The sequence below is a fragment of the Bidens hawaiensis genome, unplaced genomic scaffold (assembly GCF_021521415.1).
Source record: "Bidens hawaiensis isolate Kalapana, Puna unplaced genomic scaffold, B.hawaiensis_p1.1 tig00036446_1, whole genome shotgun sequence".
NCBI classification, from domain to species: Eukaryota; Viridiplantae; Streptophyta; class Magnoliopsida; order Asterales; family Asteraceae; genus Bidens; species Bidens hawaiensis.
Window position 1 is genome coordinate 22781 of NW_027496374.1, and position 21218 is coordinate 43998.

General features: G+C 37.1%; 1 protein-coding gene across 1 annotated transcript; it reads right to left on the minus strand.

Annotated features, from left to right (window-relative positions):
- Nucleotides 1–6832: 6832 nt before the first annotated feature.
- Nucleotides 6833–20614, minus strand: LOC143588560 (E3 ubiquitin-protein ligase RFI2-like). The gene is made up of 6 exons (XM_077069532.1): nucleotides 20285–20614; nucleotides 19827–19999; nucleotides 9601–9650; nucleotides 8746–8771; nucleotides 8228–8663; nucleotides 6833–7509 (listed from the first exon to the last, which is right to left on the minus strand). Exons 1-6 carry the CDS (start codon nucleotides 20436–20438, stop codon nucleotides 7065–7067), a joined length of 1284 nt encoding a protein of 427 aa, XP_076925647.1. The 5' UTR covers nucleotides 20439–20614; the 3' UTR covers nucleotides 6833–7064.
- Nucleotides 20615–21218: the final 604 nt, after the last annotated feature.

Sequence of the window (21218 nt, forward strand, 5' to 3'; positions counted from 1 at the left end):
ATAAAACAAAAGATGCATGCATGAGTTCGAATTAATAACCTTTTGGCTTGATGGTTCAACCCACCTTCGTGACCAAGTAATAACTAGTTGCGCCACATATCACAACTTTATAAACCCAAAATTCCTTTTTCTCCACTTCTCGTGTATCACTTTTTAAATATAACTATGATTTAGGACCCCGCGCTTCGCGACAGGACCGTTAAATCAAATAAAAAAAACATATGTAAAAGAGTTAAACTATAAACTCGTTGCAAGTCGACACGAAGTCGGTCTGTATCAAGTTACTACATCGAAACTAAATAAAATAAATAAACTCGTCAATGCCAAAATACAAAAAAATATATCATATGTAGAACCAAAAAACCGACACGTTACAAATGTAAACTAACACAAATTCGGTTAGTATCAGCGGTACCAACACAAATAAGTAAGCCAAAAAAAATAGTTTAAGGCGAGGTATCAAACGTTGAAACGCGGATATAAAATCATGAGACGATGGCATATTTTTAAATCATGAAAAAAGTTCATTCTAAAGACGAACTATGAAAATAGGAAAACAAAGTTTGAAAAAATCGTTTAACCAACTGACGAATAAAACATGTAAAGCCAATACTTGCCCTAGTGTATTGTTTAAAAATATAATGTGTAAATATTTTATTTAGTTTAAACAAAAAGTAAAAAAAAAAAGGAATAAAAACCATTATTTTTATTTATGGAATTAAGGCTAATATTTTAGTTGTTATAATCAATAAAATATTAAAATACTGAATAGTAAATTGAATAGTAAAAGAGAAAATTCCAATTTGCCTCCTTGAAATATATCGGCGAGAGATGGATGAGCCCCTGAAAACGAAATTGCGCATTTTGGACATCTGTGATATTTGGGCGGGGCAGTCTGTGCCCTTCCTGTCAAATTGCGCATGGCGACAACGACGATGATGATCTTATGTCATGCACCACTCACCGGAAACCCAATCTTCTCCACCACCACCACCGTGGTCGTCGTGGATGTCACACCCCGACCAAAGGCGGCGGAACATGCCGGGGTGCAACGTGATTGGACAAATACACAATACACTATTTAAAGTGACAATATTTATTTAACTCATTTTATTTCAACAAATCAAATAAACAACACATCTCATTCACACAAACAAATTGAATACAAGTAACATTTATATTGTTCGTTTTACTAATATCCTAAAGGTCTTGGTAACGTTTTCATCAAGTCCTCGAGTCAAGTCAAACCTGTAACATTTCATAAAATAGAGTTTGTCAACACAAATGTTGGTGAGCAATTCATAAGTTTGATCATATAAGTATATAGTAAAAGCCTCAAAACTTGTATACGAAACGATAAATAAAAGCAACAACTTGGATAAATTGACAATCGCTAATAGAATTACGTTAGCGCCATCTAGCTACAAGGGGTTGCCAAGTAGTCTAGGATTTAATAGAATATCGTTAATTGCATTACGTTAACGACACCTTGCTACAAGGGGATGCCAAGTAGTCTAGGATTTAATAGACTTCCACCAACCAAAAGCGATAAACACATAGACAAATAAGCATAGAACACCAAATCGAGCAATTATTCAAGTAAGGTATACAATCACGTTTGTGGGTTTAAGATTCAAGTAAATAAAACATTTAGTTTGATACGTATGAAATGTCACCCCAAAACGGAAGATGGAAAAAGGGGTATGAAAGTACTCACCTCGATTGACGAATCGGGAAATAATAAATGATCGACAAATAGAAAGCTTGTAAATGAAACGAACGAATCCAACTTGAAAGCTAATTGAAACGAATAAATAAAATATATTAATGAACTTGAAACCATAATGAAACTATATTGGAAACATTGAATGGGACGGTTTGGTTTTAAATCGGATTATCGGTTAATTTGTTAATGGTTAGGGACTCGTACTTAAATGACAATTAAAATAAAATAATATTATTTTATTGGGCTTTTAAATAACTAAACCAATATTAAATAAACGCAAGACGGGTTTAAAACAAGGGTTCAGTTTTTATAAGAATGAATTGATAATAAAGCTTATAATAATATTATTAATGTTAAAGATAAAAATGATAATAATGATTTTAATATATATATATATATATATGTGTGTGTGTATAGATATATAAGCTAATGATAATAACAATAACTATTACTAATAATACTAATATCGTAAATTAATTATATCAATAATTATTATTAATAATACTAATATTAATAGTTAAAGAATAAAGATCTTAGTATTAATTATAATGTGGTTGATAAAAATGATAATAGTAGTATATAATATTAATAGTAATTAATGATACCATACTCGATGTCGGGTTGATTTCTAAACAAATTCATAAAATAAATATAATAATATTATTGTTAATAATAATTGATAAAAACATGATTTTACTAAATAATAATAATATGATCTTTATTAATAACAATAACAACTTTAATATTTATAAAAATAATGTTAATAATAATTATAATACTAATAATATATAATAGTAATACTAAATAAATGTAATGCTAAGTTAAACTTAATAATACTAATAATAATTTCTACATAGTGATATTAGTATTAATTAGTGAAAATAAATTTGTTAAGTATATAAAACTAATAATACCATAACCGGTCTAGGATGAGACCCGAACCCGAGACCTCTAGTTCAACAACTTGTGTATAACCAACCGAACCAAAATAACAATTGTTAAATTTAAACCCATAACCAAATTCAAAACAACACTATCTCCAATTCAACTCGTTTCAAGGTATAACCGAAAGATAAAACCGATTATTAATGATTTAAATCTAATAATTGATATACGAAAATTAATAACACCAAGATCCAACCTATTAGATGATTACGAGGTCGTCGGAGATGAAGACACGGAGGGTTGCCGGAGCCGAATTCCGGCCGCCGGGAAAACGTATAAGAGAGAGAGAGAGAGGGACAGCGAGAGAGAGAGACGGCGAGAGAGAGGGACGGCGAGAGAGAGAGCCGAAGAGGGAGAGAGACAGCGAGAGAGAGTGCAGCGGTGCAGTGGGAGGTGGTCGTTGCGGATTCTCGCCGAAAATCCGGGTTCGCCGGAAAAACGCAAACCAAGGGGGAAAGGGGGCTGCCGGAACGCAAGGGGGAAAGGAGGCTGTGAAGTGGTGGTGGTGCAGTGGGAGGTGGTCGTTGGAGGTGGGGTTGGCCGGAAATGGGCACGCCGGACCGCCGTCGCTGGAAAGACGGCTCAAGGTGGCGGCTGGTTTTGCTTGAGATAATAAATTTAGGTTTAGAGTTTTATCTTATTTATATGGATGGGTATAAAAGTTACCCCTTTGGCCCCTCAAGTTCTAATAATGGTTTAAAACGAGTTTAATGTTTCCAAGCTTCTAATAACTTTACAAAACTCAGTTTGAACCCCCTAAGTTTTTCTTAACAACACTATATTATGACCAACATTGATTTATGGTCTAGGTATATAATAATATTATACAATAATTAAATAAGGTTCTAAAAGTATTGATTCGGGTTTACAATATGAAAGTTTATAAAAAACGAATTTAAATCGAGACTCAAATTTGACGAATGTCACAGTATCCCCAACTTTTTAAAAATTTCGTCCCGAAATTAAAATAAAATCAAAGAAAAAAGTAATTATTAACGAATACTGTCTTTAGTAAGATAATTGCATGAACAAATTTTAAGCAAAAGAGTAACGTCAAATCCTTGCATGACTCGAAAAACGCTACAAATGAGAAACCTAATAAAGGCACTTATATATAGGATGTACCAGTGGCGTATCCACCATGCCCTTATCATGATTTCGCATTTTTATCGTTTTTCTGTCATCATCCTCGGGTCTGAGTTATCGCACACAAGTGCACTTACTATGGCTTCCATACGGGGATTTAAATAATTAAGTGTGCACCCATAATTATTTAGATCATCGTATGGTCCACATGGTTCGTTTCATTGTGTGGTTTAAGAGACATATTTATTTTGAACTCTATAAATAATAGATGTGTAAATAAGTTTGTTGAATTTCACCAATATTGACAAAACAGTATTAGCGGTTGAGAATTTCGGGATTGAGTCTCTTAATAAGTAGGAAAATGGGATACATAAATGAAACAGTTTAAAGTCTTAGAATATAAACCAAGGCGAAAATAACAATTCGGTTTAGATTAAGTAAAGACGATCAAATAAATAAAAAAATATAGGGTAAACAATATGGAATAAGGTTCGAAGTCAAAAGTCATCAAGATAATTGCCAAAGTCTATAAATCGAAATACTAAATAAGATTTATAAGATGAAACCTGATAAATAGAAATGAAAAATCCGATAAATGATCACATAAAGTTGGGATAAACGATTATACAACTTGCAATAACGTCGCACGATGAGTTTCACACGTAAACGAACTTGAGGTTATAAGTATTTGAGGATATGATTACATGAAATGTGATAACATGAGAATGAGGTGAATTTATTTGGGGTGACGCATACGTGCATCAATATAAATAAAATAGTATATATATATGTGTGTGTATAGATATATAAGCTAATGATAATAACAATAACTATTACTAATAATACTAATATTGTAAATTAATTATATCAATAATTATTATTAATAATACTAATATTAATAATTAAAGAATAAAGATCTTAGTATTAATTATAATGTGGTTGATAAAAATGATAATAGAAGTATATAATATTAATAGTAAATAATGATACCATACTCGATGTCAGGTTGATTTCTAAACGAACTCATAAAATAAATATAATAATATTATTGTTAATAATAATTGATAAAAACATGATTTTACTAAATAATAATAATATGATCTTTATTAATAATAATAACAACTTTAATATTTATAAAAATAATGTTAATAATAACTATAATACTAATAATATATAATAGTAATAATAAATAAATGTAATGCTAAGTTAAACTTAATAATACTAATAATAATTTCTACATAGTGATATTAGTATTAATTAGTGAAAATAAATTTGTTAAGTATATAAAACTAATAATACCATAACTGGTCTAGGATGAGACCCGAACCCGAGACCTCTAGTTCAACAACTTGTGTATAACCAACCGAACCAAAATAACAATTGTTAAATTTAAACCCATAACCAAATTCAAAACAACACTATCTCCAATTCAACTCGTTTCAAGGTATAACTGAAAGATAAAACCGATTATTAATGATTTAAATCTAATAATTGATATACGAAAATTAATAACACCAAGATCCAAATTAGTTTACCTATTAGATGATTACGAGGTCGTCGGAGATGAAGACACGGAGGGTTGCCGGAGCCGAATTCCGGCCGCCAGGAAAACGTATAAGAGAGTGAGAGAGAGGGACGGCGAGAGAGAGAGAGCCGAAGAGGGATAGAGACGGCGAGAGAGAGTGCAGCGGTGAGGCCACGGCGGCCAGAGTGTCGTCACGGCTTCTCGCCGGAAATCCGGGTTCGCCGGAAAAACGCAAACCAAGGGGGAAAGGGGGCTGCCGGAACGCAAGGGGGAAAAGAGGCTGTGAAGTGGTGGTGGTGCGGTGGGAGGTGGTCGTTGGAGGTGGGGTTGGCCGGAAATGGGCTCCCCGGACCGCCGTCGCTGGAAAGACGGCTCAAGGTGGCGGCTGGTTTTGTTTGAGATAATAAATTTAGGTTTAGGGTTTTATCTTATTTATATTGATGGGTATAAAAGTTACCCCTTTGGCCCTTCAAGTTCTAATAATGGTTTAAAATGAGTTTAAATGTTTCCAAGCTTCTAATAACTTTACAAAACTCAGTTTGAACCCCCTAAGTTTTTCTTAACAACACTATATTATGACCAACATCGATTTATGGTCTATGTATATAATAATATTATACAATAATTAAATAAGGTTCTAAAAGTATTGAGTCGGGTTTACAATATGAAAGTTTATAAAAAACGAATTTAAATCGAGACTCAAATTTGACGAATGTCACACTGGACAACGGCGGCGGCCAAATAAAATCCGGGTTCGGCGCGGCCAAATAAAAAACACATGACCGGAAAAACGAGATGGGCGGAATCCATGGCGACGGTGGCCACCGTGGCGGCGGTGGCTGCCATGGCGGCGGCATGGTGCCGGAGGTTAGGGGTTTTGATCAGAATGATTTATGGGTGCGGTGGTTGAATTATTGAAGCGATTGGTGTTGGGATTTGAGAGATTTGAGGGTTAGAGTGATGAAATCTAGGGTTTGAGTGATGAAATCTAGGGTTTGAGGATCAATTATGTTTGAGGTTGATGATGATGAAGATGAGTTGATGATGATGATCTGCTGTTGCTCCTTTATCAACGATGATATGCTGCTGCTCCTTTGTTGTTATTATGAAGATGAGTTGATGATGATAATGAAGATGATCTGCTATGTTGATTCTTCTTCTTCTTCTTCTTCTTCTTCTTCTTCTTATTATTATTATTATTTATTAAAAGTTACTAAAATACCCTTAATATGTTGATATTATTACTATAATACCAACAGTCAACTGACGGAAAGGCACATATTGCCCCGCCCAAATATCACAGACGTCCAAAATGTGCAATTTCGTTTTCTGGGGCTAATCCATCTCCCGCTGATATATCCCAGAGAGGCAAATTGGAATTTTCTCATAGTAAATTATGAGTATGATTGAATCTTCTTTTTAATATATATGTTAATAACTTAAATTACCAGTTGTTATTTTCTTTATTCATCCTATATAGTTTCTAACCACCTAGTAGTATATGTAACATAACAATAAATTTTCCTATTGTATTTTAGCTAGCTTAACCATACTTCAACACAATAAAGGTTATTATATATCTCCAAGCCAAAATCCATGACACAAACCAATCAACAAAGCAGCAAATGGACTCATTTCAAGGCCATTTAACAGTATCAAGCCTGAAACTAAAGCTTCCAACTGTTAAATCACTTACATTCTTAAAAACACTTCACCAAATAAGTTTTCTCATCATACTTGTTGGTTCATGATATCAAAAGCAGCCAAATAAAGCGTTTTAACTTACGACCGATAATGACCTTGAGACGGAGCCCTATCTGAACCATGCCGCACTCGAAAGCCGCCACCAGAGCCGCCACTGCCACCACCACCATGGTGAAAACCCCACCCCAGCCCTAAATGTGGGTCCCGTTCCCATGTATGGTGGAATGGATTTGGCATCGAGCTTTCGGCTTCTTGAAAGCCGGATCTAGCTGATGGCCCGGATGTTGGGAGGTAATAAACGCCACCTCCATGGATCGGGTCTAATGATGAGCCCACTTGACCCATGTGTGCCTGGTTGGATCTTCGTGATCCGGATATTATAGGCGTGCGTAAGCCCGGTAAACTGCTGGGTTGCTGAAAATAGGCTTGAAGAGCTTGGGATCGCTCCCGGGCCCGTGCAGCACTCCCCGGGTGAGGATGGGTCATTGAAGACCCAACCGAGCTAGGAACTCTAGCACCAGAACTGCACAAAGTATTTAAAAGATCATTTAGAAAGTATGAAAGTATAATAAAAGATCTTGGAAAACTTTACACGCCTTAATAGGTGGCAAGATGTACGTGTTATTCAACACGAGTCAAAATAGGAATGAGCACTTTTGTACAGAGTACTAGTACCATAGCAAACCGGTATGGACCGAACACAATTGGTACCGGTATTTGTTTTTCATGTTTTTAGAACCGGTATCATTCGGTTACGGTATTTCGTATTTTCAACTGTACTCGTATCAACCAATACCGAACCGATAAAACAAGGTTTATACTTTAACAGTTAACTCATTTTCAGTATTGCTATTGTCCGGTACCAGTTTGGTACCTACAGGTCAAAACAAGGTTAGTTTCAGTTTACCCACACACATTTTAGATATTTTTAAGATAATAAATGTCCTAATTTAATTACAAAAAAACTATTAATGCGATAGTATATATCTTTAAAAAAATAGTTCATAGGTTGATTGCGTAGAAAACATTTGTACGTATTATAACCTACACATGATTAAATTTCAGAAGAGATGTATGTATAAACATTGCATTTCAACCATTTTCTTATATTTAAAAAAGATTGAAAAAATAAATGATTTTCTTGTTCTACGTGTTCTCGCAGACCGTGTTCTGCCCGAAACAAACCCCTTTATATGTATATGTATGTATACATATTTAAACGACAACCAAGTATGTTTTACCTTTGGCCAACAAGAAAGGGGTGCACATAAGAGCCTGATCTTGGAACATCAGCATTATTCCTAACTGGCCTTTGAGGCCTAACAGACGGCATAGACGGTTGATCCGCACCACCTACACGGTTATTTGACGGAGAAAAAAGGGTAGAGTGATAGCGTATATCCATGGTGGGTAAAGCATAAGAATTTGGCATCTCACTAGATGCTGACTGACTGCTATTCCACTGATTATTGTTATTATTACCACTACTACTGCTATTATTATTATTGTATGTAGTAGTAGTAGTAGGACCATCAGCAACACTCGCACTGGAATTTGAGGATGATGAAGACGGGTGAACCGGTTGAACATATGCAAAATATGGACATAGCTGAGCGGTGGATGATACCGTTGCTGCATGTTCTGTAAAAATTGCATGCTGTCCAAGAAGATCATGGTCTGGGGAATTAAAGAACAATACTTAAATTAGTCCCACTAATTCGTTACAAGTGGATTTGGGTCAGAAGTATAAAAATCTTACACGCAGTTGTTGGGAATTCCCCTTCACTGCAAAATAAAAGGAAAATCATATAAAAATAAGCAAACACATAATAATGAAATTGCTATAAGAAACAAAAGAAAGATCATCATCATCATCATTATCATCATCATCGTACTCAGTATATCCCACCAATAGCAATGCTATGGTAGGGTCTGAGGAGGGTAAGATGTAGACAGCCTTACCTCCATCCCATAGGGATAGAGAGGCTGCTTCCGGTGAGACCCCCGGCTCGATAGTAGTTTTGCATCAAGCCTTGGACATAAGGCACATAGCACTCAATCATCAGGACACCGGCTAATTGGTGCATGTGCCCTTGTCTTTCGGCCATCAACGCCACCACATGATGCCTGATTAACCTTCCGCCACTTTTAACGTTATTTTCACGAGATTAGTAAAATAACGTCAAAATTAGTGCAATTTTACTTTTGCCCACCCGAGGGTTCACACATATATATATTATATGCGCGCACCGCAAGCAGGGCACTAAACAAAAGAAAGATATTAAAAATAAAAGAAGGATAACAAGACGGAGTATATACACCATTTATGATAATTATGATAAATGATTTCCACAAAAAGATATTAAACCTTGCAAAATGCAATTTCTTTTTTATTTTAACAAAAGAAAGATATTATAAATAAAAGCAGGATATCGAAACAAACTTTATATACTATTTGAGATAATTATAATAAATGATATCGATAAAAATATATTAAACCTTGCAATATGCAATTTTTTTTATTGTATATTTCCATCCCATATTTTCTGAAAGAAATATTATAGTTTTTGATCAAACAAAATCACATATGGTAAAAAGAAGATTGTGTGCTTACTCAAAAGAAGCAGCGATTCGAGTAAATCCACCAAATGGGCACCACATCGACTGCAATTATGAAAAGCAAGCACAGGGTACCAGCATAAGAGGTTATACAGAAGTATTTAACAAACAATGCATGTAAGTGTTCATAGCAATTGATGTTTTTCAATAAATTCACGTCCATTAGTCCATATTTGAAATTCTAATCCCTTATCGTGTTCCCCAATGTTACACCCCAGCATATACACAAAGTATGAGTACCAAAGACCTAGAAAAATGTACATCGACTTATATCAATTCCGGTTCTTTACCTAGAATCCATGTTAGCACAGTTGAGACTTGAGAGCAAAAATCACAACTTGCTATCTACTATTTATGATCTTGGTTTTCAAAAGCTCTCAGCCAAAACCATGATATGGTACCCGGAGCCGAAGGTTCATGCATCATGTGAGAGAGGAACAAGGTATTTAAGCACATCTACCAACTCCACCACATTGTCCTCAACTTCCTTTGCAACCAAAAACTCACCCATCTCTTGCATTGTCCGACCCCGAATACCATAACTTGTAACCATTGCACTTGGCTCCATATTTATTTAGTCTCCTAAAGGCAAGCCACCCGTACCCTACGCCTTTTAAGCACATCTACCAACAACTTACTACTAAGATTTCATACATTCCAAGAAGCAAACTATAACCCTTTCCTACCTTTACCTATACATCCTTCCGTCTATGTCAACCGCTAATCACACAATAATAAACCAAAGAGTAAGTAACAAATACACCGTAGAACCCACAACATCTCAAGGATGGTACCCAAAAAGAAAAAAGCAATCGCCCACAGGCACCCAAAACGCCAAACATCCCACACAATCACTTAATCGCGCACACAGATGCAAAATAGTTAAAAGCTTGAAAAGGCAACAATGACTTAAAATCAGATCAGATCGTCGAACCAACAGTGAGAAAAAAACCAATCATGATCGTTGAAGCACCAGTGAGCCAAGCTCAATTCCCTCTCACCATCTGAACCACCAACTAGGTCTTTGTCTTGCCTTTATTTTGATTTGAAACACAAAACCAGATAGTCATTCCTGGGTCACCAAAAGCCGAAACTTCGTAGGCATAGATATGGATTGTCTGAATGAGTAACTAGAAAACCAAAGGTTGGTTCACCAGATCTGGATTACCGAATTAGCCGAAGCTTCCGATTTTCGGTTTTCGAGCAACCCATCATTAGCTTTCCTGTTTTGGCTTCCGAATAAAAATAAAGGTTCGACGCAGAACTACCTGGCAGTTCAAACTTTGAAGGAGCTAATCTTTGTTCACTGATGGTTCAAAAATCATGATCGATTTTGTTTCACTATTGGTTCAAAATTCATATTTGATTTTGAGTTATTGTTGTTGATTCAAGTTTTCAACTTTTACACATTTTTGTGTGCTTGTGTGACTTTTGTGTGAAATTGGCTGACTGGGGAATAATGTGTGTTTTGTGAGCAAGGTATAAGCGTTTGTGGCGTTTTTGGGTGCAACTATGTGCGATTGCGCGCAATTTTTTGGATTATTTCTTTCTCCTTTTTGGATACTATCTTTTAGACATTGCGGGTGTTATGTTGTGGTCTCCGATCCATCATGGGTCGGGTCCGGTTTAGACGAATAGACAGAATTAGGAGATTAAGCTGTTTGAGTTTTGGCCAAGCCCAAAAGCTCTAATCAGGCCCAGTTTAGTTAAAGGGTTAAACCCTAATTGTCTAGTCTATATATTCTCTCCTGTACTTGTAAGTTGGTATCACTCAATAATAAGAAAACCCTAGTTATCGACAGTGGACGTAGGTCATACACCGTGACCGAACCACTTAAATCCTTGTGTCTCTTTCGTTTATTCTTTCGGTTTTACTTTTGTATTCGTGTTTGTGTGACTCCGATCCTAACAATTGGTATCAGAGCCTGGTTCTCGATTATACACACAGTTCCGCCGCCGCTGCTCCGCTGCTACAGTTCCACCGCCGCTGCTACAGTTCCACCGCTGCCGCTGCTACAGTACCGCCGTCGCTACAATACCGCGCCGCCGCTACAGTACCGCCGCCGCTACTACAGTTCCGCCGCCGCTGATTAGGGTTCCGCAGCTGCTGGTTCGTTTTTTCTGATCAGTTTCCAGTCCTTTTATTCCTTGGGTAGTTTGGTTGTTTGCTGTAATCAAAACTCAGTTTGGATAATGGCTGAGGACGGAAAGATCAAGATTGAGAAGTTTGATGGTCAGGATTTTGGATGGTGGAAAATGCAAATTGAGGATTTGCTATGTCAGAAAGACTTAATGGAAGCACTAGAAGAGAGGAAACCGGAAAGTATGAAAGATGATGAGTGGAAGGTACTTGACAGAAAAGCCATAGCTGTTATTAGACTCTCACTAGCTAAGAATGTGGCATTCAATATTGTAAATGAAACTACCACGTATGGTCTTATGAAAGCCTTGTCAAATATGTATGAAAAGCCTTCTGCATCAAACAAGGTATTTCTGATTAGACAGCTAGTTAACACCAGAATGAAGGAAGGGGCATCTGTTACCTCTCATGTTAATGACTTCAACACTATTATTTCTCGTTTGTCTTCTGTTGATATCAAGTTTGATGATGAAGTTCAAGCGTTACTCTTGTTATCCTCGTTACCCGAAAGCTGGTCAGGGACTGTTACTGCAGTTAGTAGTTCTTCTGGGAATACTAAGCTTACTTTTGAAGGAGTCCGGGATTTGATTTTAGAGGACATAAGAAGAAGGAATTCTGGTGAGACATCTAGTTCTATATTGAGCACCGAAGGGAGAGGTAGGAGAAGAGAGAAAGGTAATGGCAGGGGTAGGTCAAAGTCTAGAAGAAGAAGTCAGTCAAAGCCCAGAAAAGACATTGAGTGTTGGAATTGCAAAGAAATGGGGCATTTCAGAAACCAATACCCTAACCCCTCAATTTCAAAAGAAAAGAAAGAATCTAAGAAGGAAGTTAATCTGGCCACCGGTTCAGATGATTCAGAAGGTTCAGAAGAGACTCTTATCTGCTGTGTTGAAGAATCAACAGATTCATGGATTATGGATTCTGGTGCATCTTTTCATGCCACTTATAGCACGAAGAAGATGAAGAATCTCCGAACAGGTAATTTTGGTAAAGTTCGTTTGGCTAATAATCATGCTGTTGATATCACGGGGATGGGGGATATTGAACTAAAAACTTCATTGGGCACCTCATGGACTCTAAAGGATGTTCGGGTCGTTCCTAGCCTTAGAAGAAAGCTAATTTCTGTTGGGCAGTTAGATGACCAAGGATATGATGTTATGTTTGGTGGGGGTCAATGGAAAGTTGTGAAAGGGAATCTTGTGAACGCCAGAAGTAAAAAGAAGGGCACTTTATACATGGTTGAAATTCCAGCTGATGGGGTAAATGCAGTGACCAGTGGACCGAGTCAGTCTAGTTTGTGGCACCAACGACTCAGCCACATGAGTGAAAAAGGGATGAAAATGCTCGTTGCTAGAGGAAAAATTCCAGAACTGAAGAAGGTTGAATCTGAATTTTGTGAACCATGTGTTTTCGGTAAAAAGAAGAAAGTATCTTTTGTGAAGACCGGAAAACAACCGAAAGCTCAGAAATTGGAGCTTATTCACTCTGATGTCTATGGACCAACTTCAGTCTCTTCTTTGGGAGGATCGCACTATTATGTCACCTTCATTGATGATTCGACACGCAAGGTATGGGTTTACTTTCTTAAAAATAAATCTGATGTTTTTGATACTTTTAAGAAATGGAAAACTGCTGTTGAATTGGAAACTGATTTGAAGGTGAAATGCTTGAAGTCGGATAACGGTGGTGAATACGTTAGCAAAGAATTCCGTGATTATTGTGAAGAGTACGGTATTCGGATGATCTTTACAGTCCCTGGCACTCCTCAACAAAATGGAGTGGCAGAACGAATGAACAGGACGTTAAATGAAAGGGCAAGAAGTATGAGACTTAATGCCGGGCTTCCAAAGACGTTCTGGGCAGATGCAGTTAACACTGCAGCTTATTTAATTAACCGGGGATTGTCAGTACCGCTGGGTTTCAAGACACCAGAAGAAGAGTGGAAAGGTAAAGCTGCAGATTATAAGCATTTGAAAGTCTTTGGGTGTAGCGCTTATGATCTAGTGAAAAATGACAAGCTTGATGCTAAAGCTAAAAAATATGTTTTCATTGGATATGGGTCAAACGAAATGGGCTACAGGCTTTGGGATTTAGAAAGCAGAAAAGTAGTCAGAAGCAAGCATGCAACTTTTAATGAGGCTGAGTTATACAAAGATAGAAACACTTCAAAATCAAGGGTTCAGAAAGAGCAGGTTGAATATGAAATTGATGCTCAGAAAAAGACAGTTGAGTCAGCTACCGAACCCGAGACAGAAACTGAAGAAACCACAGTTCCTGAATTTGAAGATGATGATATTGGTGGAAATGAAGAGTCAGAGGGAGTCTCTGACAGTGGGAGTTCAGAGTCTGAGGATGAACAGTCTCCACAAGAACCTGACCCGCCTCAGCACTGGGTTAGGAGGTCCACCAGAGTTTCTAAACAGCCGGTACGTTACAAACCTTCAGTTAATTATCTCCTTTTAACTGAAAATGGTGAGCCAGAGAGTTATTATGAAGCACTTAAGTTGAAAGATTCGCTCCAGTGGGAGCATGCTATGAAGGAGGAGATGAACTCTTTGAGTAAAAACCAGACATGGGTTTTAACCAAGTTTCCACCAGATAAAAGAGTTCTACAGAATAAATGGGTCTATAGAGTCAAGGAAGAACATGATGGGTCTAAACGATACAAAGCTCGTTTAGTGGTCAAGGGTTTCCAGCAAAAGAAGGGAATTGATTATAATGAAATATTCTCTCCAGTTGTGAAGATGACCACCATCAGATTGATCTTAAGTATTGTTGCTGCAGAAAATTTACATCTAGAGCAATTAGATGTTAAGACAGCATTTTTACATGGTGATCTTGACGAGGAGATCTATATGGCACAACCTGAGGGATTTCAGGTTGCCGGGAAAGAAAAATGGGTCTGCAAATTGAAGAAAAGCTTGTATGGTCTGAAGCAGGCACCTAGGCAATGGTACCTAAAGGTTGATGATTTTATGGTGAGAACTGGGTACAAGAAATGCGAGGCCGACCATTGCTGCTACTTAAAGAAGTTTAAAGGCTCATATATCATTCTACTTCTTTATGTAGATGATATGTTAATTGCAGGATCTGATATGAAGGAGATTCGCAAGTTGAAGAAACAGTTGTCTGATGAATTTGAGATGAAAGATCTTGGTCCAGCCAAACAGATTTTGGGGATGAGTATATCCAGAAAGAAAGATGGCTCCATAACACTATCCCAAGAGAAATACATAGGGAAAGTGTTAGAAAGATTCAGGATGAATGATGAGAAGACTAAACCGAGAAACACACCTTTGGGAAGTCATTTCAAACTTACAAAAGACCAGTCTCCCAGAACAGAGGAAGAAAGAACAGAGATGGCTAAAGTTCCGTATGCATCTGCTGTTGGCAGTCTCATGTACGCCATGGTTTGTACACGGCCAGACATTGCTCATGCTGTCGGGGTAGTTAGTCGTTTTATGTCGGATCCGGGAAAGGAACATTGGGAAGCGATGAAATGGTTACTCAGATACTTAAAGGGTACTTCCAGTTTGGGGTTATGTTTTAAGGGGAAGGATACAATTCTCAGGGGTTATTCAGATGCTGATCTGGGTGGATGTAAGAAGACGTTTAAAAGCACTACTGGTTATGTTTTCACAGTTGGGGGAACAGCAGTATGTTGGATGTCCAGACTTCAGAAAAGTGTTGCTTTATCAACCACTGAGGCAGAATATATGGCAGCAGCCGAAGCAAGTAAAGAATTAGTATGGTTGAGAACTTTTCTTGAAGAGTTGGGAAAGAAACATGCAGAGTTCTTCTTATATTGTGACAATGAGAGTGCAGTGAAACTTGCGAAGAATCCAGTCTATCATTCGAAGACTAAGCACATCGGGAGGAGATATCACTTTGTCAGAGATTTGATCAGTGATGGTGTTTTCAGTTTGAAAAATATCTCAGGTGCTAAGAATCCAGCAGATATGTTCACCAAGCCGGTGATGCTGGATAAGCTGAAGCTGTGCAGAGCTTCAGCAGGCCTTCAGGAATAATGTTGAGAAGGCGAAGGGTAACTAGGAGGTGCAAAACCAGATGGGTTTCATTTTACTTGTACAAGGCAATGCTGGTGAAGACATTTTACGTCTCCAAATGGGAGCAGGTTGAAATGTTTGACGCATCCAAGTGGTGGATTAGAGAAGATGTCTCGAAGCCCAAGTGGGAGATTGTTATGTTGTGGTCTCCGATCCATCATGGGTCGGGTCCGGTTTAGACGAATAGACAGAATTAGGAGATTAAGCTGTTTGAGTTTTGGCCAAGCCCAAAAGCTCTAATCAGGCCCAGTTTAGTTAAAGGGTTAAACCCTAATTGTCTAGTCTATATATTCTCTCCTGTACTTGTAAGTTGGTATCACTCAATAATAAGAAAACCCTAGTTATCGACAGTGGACGTAGGTCATACACCGTGACCGAACCACTTAAATCCTTGTGTCTTTCGTTTATTCTTTCGGTTTTACTTTTGTATTCGTGTTTGTGTGTGACTCCGATCCTAACAGCGGGTTCCTGCGATGTCTATGTTAGTTATCCTTTAAATTATCATGTGATTAGTGGTTAACATAAATGGAAGTTGTAACGATGCTACCTTGAGATTGTGTCTAGAGACAAGAAGTACATGTAGGAGGGAGAAAAAGGGGATATAGTTTGCGTTTTGCATATTTAAATGTGAGGACCCTTAGTAGTAAGTTGTTAGGTTGGGTAGATGTGCTTAAAGGGTGTAAGATGGCTTGCCTTTAGAAGACTACGTGTAAGGAAACGTTGAGTGATAGTAACAAGTTATGGTAAATGGAAGTAGATAGTGCACGAAATGGGGTGGGGTTTCTGGTTGCTAAGAAACTTAAGAGAATGTGATGGTGAGAAGGTCCAATGATAGAATCATGGTTTTAAGACCTATGCAGTCAATCTTGGTGGTATCTCGGTTATCGGTCCTCGTGTGTAATATCGGTCAGAATCTCGGTACCGATAATATCAGCGATATTGACCGATATTTGGCCAATATTGACCGATATTTCACCAATATATCACCGATATCAGTGTTTTAAGTCTTAATTTTCAACTTTTAGTTTTTAATGTTGGTGGTTTGAGTCTTAAACAGTTCCTACTTGCTACAATTGTAAGTGTTTTGCAACTAGCAAAAAGATAATTTGTTAATATTTGGAGAGTATACTGAATTGTTAGTGTTAAAGTGCTATATATATAAATTTTGTACGATATTAAAATTACTGATATCTCACCGCAATAACCGATATCTCAAATATCGGTCCTTGACCGATATCCGATATTTTTCCGCATTAACTGCTTAGTTTGAGACTAGTGCTAGGAAATAAACTAGTGACATTGGTTATAGCCAATGCACCACAAGTGGGACTAGGAACCATGAAAAGAGAGATTTTTGGGATCGTCTAGATGAAATTGCGGGGCCATACCTAAGAATGTAATAATACATATCAAGGTGATTTTAATGGTCACATTAGCAAGAAGAGTGATCGCTTTCCATCAGTGTATGAGGATTTGGATATGGAACTCAAAACGAGAGAGATAAGAGGCCTTTATGACTTCGCTTTGGCCCATGAAATGGCTATAATTAACTCGTTCTTTATGAAGAGGAAATCACATACTACCTTTACTAGCGGGGGCGCAACACCCAAATTGACCATTTATTGACAAGGAGAGGAGATCGTAGTTGGTAGAAGGACTGCTAGGTTATAACACGGGAGAGAGTAGTGGCTCAACATTGACTATTGGTGGTTGATATAATCACGAAAAAGAAAGCTACTCGATGGGAAGAGAGACTAAACTTGTAATTCAATGGGGTACTTTCAAGGGTCAAAAAGTTACGATTTTCAGAGATAAAGTCCTCTCGACAGGTTCAGTTAGACTGTCTGGGAATGCAAACCAAATGTGAGAGGCTATGGCAGCCATTGTTACACAAATAGCGAAGGAAACTCTTGAGATCACAATGGAAACAACCTATAGGCATAGGTAGTCATGATGGTTGAATGTATGTGCAAGGCAAGATAAGCAACAAGTGGACAAGCAAGAGAGTTCCTAGGAAGCAACGTTGAGGAGAAAAAAAGATTTAGAGAAAGATGTAAAGAGACCAAACACGAGGCAACAAAGGCAGTGTGTCAGGAACATAGCATATGAGGAAATGTACAAACGCTTTGCGACCAAGAAAAGGGATCATGACATGTTTAAGATTGCAAAAAGCTAAGAAGCAAAGGAGACAAGATCCAAGAGTCGTACAGTTAAAACTGATGATAACAGACGGGCTTTTGTGAAGGCACGTGACTTTAACGTGAGATGGCAAACTTATTTTCATGATCTTTTCAACGGTTTTAGAAATCATTAACATGAAAGTGAGAACTCCGCAAACCAATTGCGGCAACGAAATAACTGGTTTTGTCATGATATAACTGCAAAAGAGGTAAGAAAAGCTCTTAGGAAGATAGAAATATATAGGTTGTTGGTCCGAATGCATCCTCATTAAAATGCGGAATTGTTTGGTAGAATAAGTACATTGGCTAACAAGTTTGTTCAATATTATCTTCAAAACCGGAACATGTTAGATCAAGATTAGTGTCTTAGTCCTTCTCTACAAAAACAAAGAAAACACGCAATGTTGTGGTGGGGTAAACTCCTAAGTTATACCACGAAATTGCGGGAATAGGTTATCAAGGCGAGAATTAGACAGAAAATCATGTTGCAATGAACCAATTTGAATTTGTGCCAAGACAATGTACTATAAAGAGACGATACACATTTGATGGAGATTGATGGAATAGTGAAGGGAAAGTAAGCACGATTTGGAAAGTGTGCCTTGACAAGTGATTTGAAACAGTCTTAATGTAGAGTGATTTCAAGAAGATATATAGATATAATAGGAATATGTGTGGTAGTGCTAAGACAAGAGCGAGAGCATAAATCTGCGTTGAATTCCCTTCTTTTTGCAGTAGTCAAGGATGAGATGTCGAAATCAATCTATAAAGTCATTTGGTGGTGCATGTTGTTTATAGATGATAACAAGTTGGTAGCGAGGAGTAGACAGAACCTATAGATGATAACATGTTGTTTATAGATGATAACAAGTTGTTAAACTTGCACCTCTCCAAAGGCATGATCAGTGATAGAATTCCTTGAAGATGTCAAGTTTTTTAAGAGGGGAGCATGGGGATGCCTTACCTTTGACAGTGGTTATTTTCTAGGTGTTCCGTTGCACTAGGTTAGAATTTTTAGGTTAGGATGTTTAGGAAAACAACGAATGAAGGTTAGGATCTCTATAAGCTACTTACCTTTTAGGTTAAGATTGTTTAGGGAAACATCTTTTGTCTTTTCTCCTTCTACTAATATTTTTAGTTTTATCCCACTACTTAATGCTATCGATAGTTCACCACGTATTAGTAGTATTTTCCTTTTTGTTTCTTTTAGAAATACCTTACCGCTATTCGTATTTGTATGCTGTAAAAAACAGAAAATAAGATCCTTTCTGGTGTTATGAATTTCGTTGGAATAGCCTCTTCTCACCAACCCTAGACCCTACTTAATGAGTGGGATATTACTGAGTCTATTTGTATGTATACTTATGATATGTTTCTATCATGTACTCAAAATTTAGACAAATAACCTATATATACTATTTAATGTACAAATAACCTCTATGTACAACCTCCCTATGCACAAAATCTGCCTATGTACAAGAGGCACTCCCGATGTATGCGTCTCACAATATTGACCTGCCCATCGCCTTAAAGAAGCAATAAACCTCTTGCATGAATATGCTTCGTGTCTATATGCACTTTTTTTAACTAAAAATAAAATGGAAAGTAAAGTAGTAATATGTTTTATTTCAGAAGAAACATGAAAACAGGATCCGGAAGATTCTGAAATCATTCTACTATTAACCATAATATAATCCAAATTAAGTTATTTGCTTTAAGATTTATACATTCTTGAAACACTTCCAAGCTTCCTAATAACTTAACAATTGTTTATAAGGTAACTTTATCAGAACTATTAGAAGAGGATTATAACGCTATAAAAGAGGTGTCTTACAGTGGTTTCAGTATAGCTTAGATCGTAGAGATCTTCATCATGAGCCCAGTCATCCATGATGAACTCAGGATTCGATCTACAACCATTTGCAAAAAGCCACTGGCCTTTCTCAATTTTCCTGCAGTTGGGACATTGCATCACTCCCTTCACATTAAATGCAGAACCGATGCAATCTGCAACCAAATAAACAAATCATGTTCACAATACAGATTAGGAATACAAAGATCTATACAATACGCATTCATCAAATTACGAGTTTGTATACAAATTTCACAAAACAGGATATTATATTTGATATTAGATTGACTTCACATCTAGTACGGGCGTGACACCATTAAAACCAAACAGAACCACAAGGGTTTAGCGTACTCGATACATCTTGAATACACCAACCAAACCCTAACCAATCAATAAGAAACTGAAGTTACAACCAGGCAACTGATGAATTCATAAATTACCTAGATGAAACTGATGGCCACACTGAAGCTTGGCCCAAGAGCGATTGCCGTTGTCGGTGACAACATCGAGGCAAATCGAGCAGGAAACCGAGAGAGCAGCTTTGCCAGCAGCATCCCGATCATCATCGGCGAGATCTGCAGCCTCCAACCCCATATAATAATAATAATAATCCCTAAGTAACTAAGCCTAATTATGCGATGGATGATTGTAATTAAATACAGGTTCTTATAATATAATATAATAACAAAAGGGGGAAATGAAATGAAATGAAATGAAATTCGTTACTTGAGCGACAAAGAAAGAAAGGAATAATAATAATAATAATGAATCTTCTTTTTGTTTTGTTAAATTAATCGGGGATTGAAATAGGTTGTTTGTGCAGGTGAAATGGAACAAAATCACATGACAGAGAATTGAAGAGATGAATTGGAATTGGAATTGAAGCTTAGCGTTAGCGTGTTTTGTTTCTTTCTCTCTCTCTTGGTCGTCGTAGTCGCTAGTTTTACGGCCGTTGGATTTGGTTCCGTACCAGATATCATATCATACATACATTATTTGACCGCTGAAGATGATAAAGTTAGATGATAGATTTTTAGATGAGATGATGACACAAACACGTTAACTTCAACCCCCAACTCATACGAAACTCATTAATTAATTAAAAGAAAAATTGGATTCTAATAATCCGTACTATTCTCAACTATCACTTTGACCGGTGTGAATCCCAACTATCATTTTGTTACTGATAGCGCTCGTAGTCCAACAAATTATTATCTCCTTTAGTTTTGTTCTACTAAGTTAATATGAAATGATCGAACTACCCTCGCTAACAATAAAAGAACCAACCAATCTCATTCATCTCCTTCAACCTCCACCGGAAAAATGGGAAGTCCGGCTACATCAGGCAGAACTCCACTTCGCGGACCACCACAA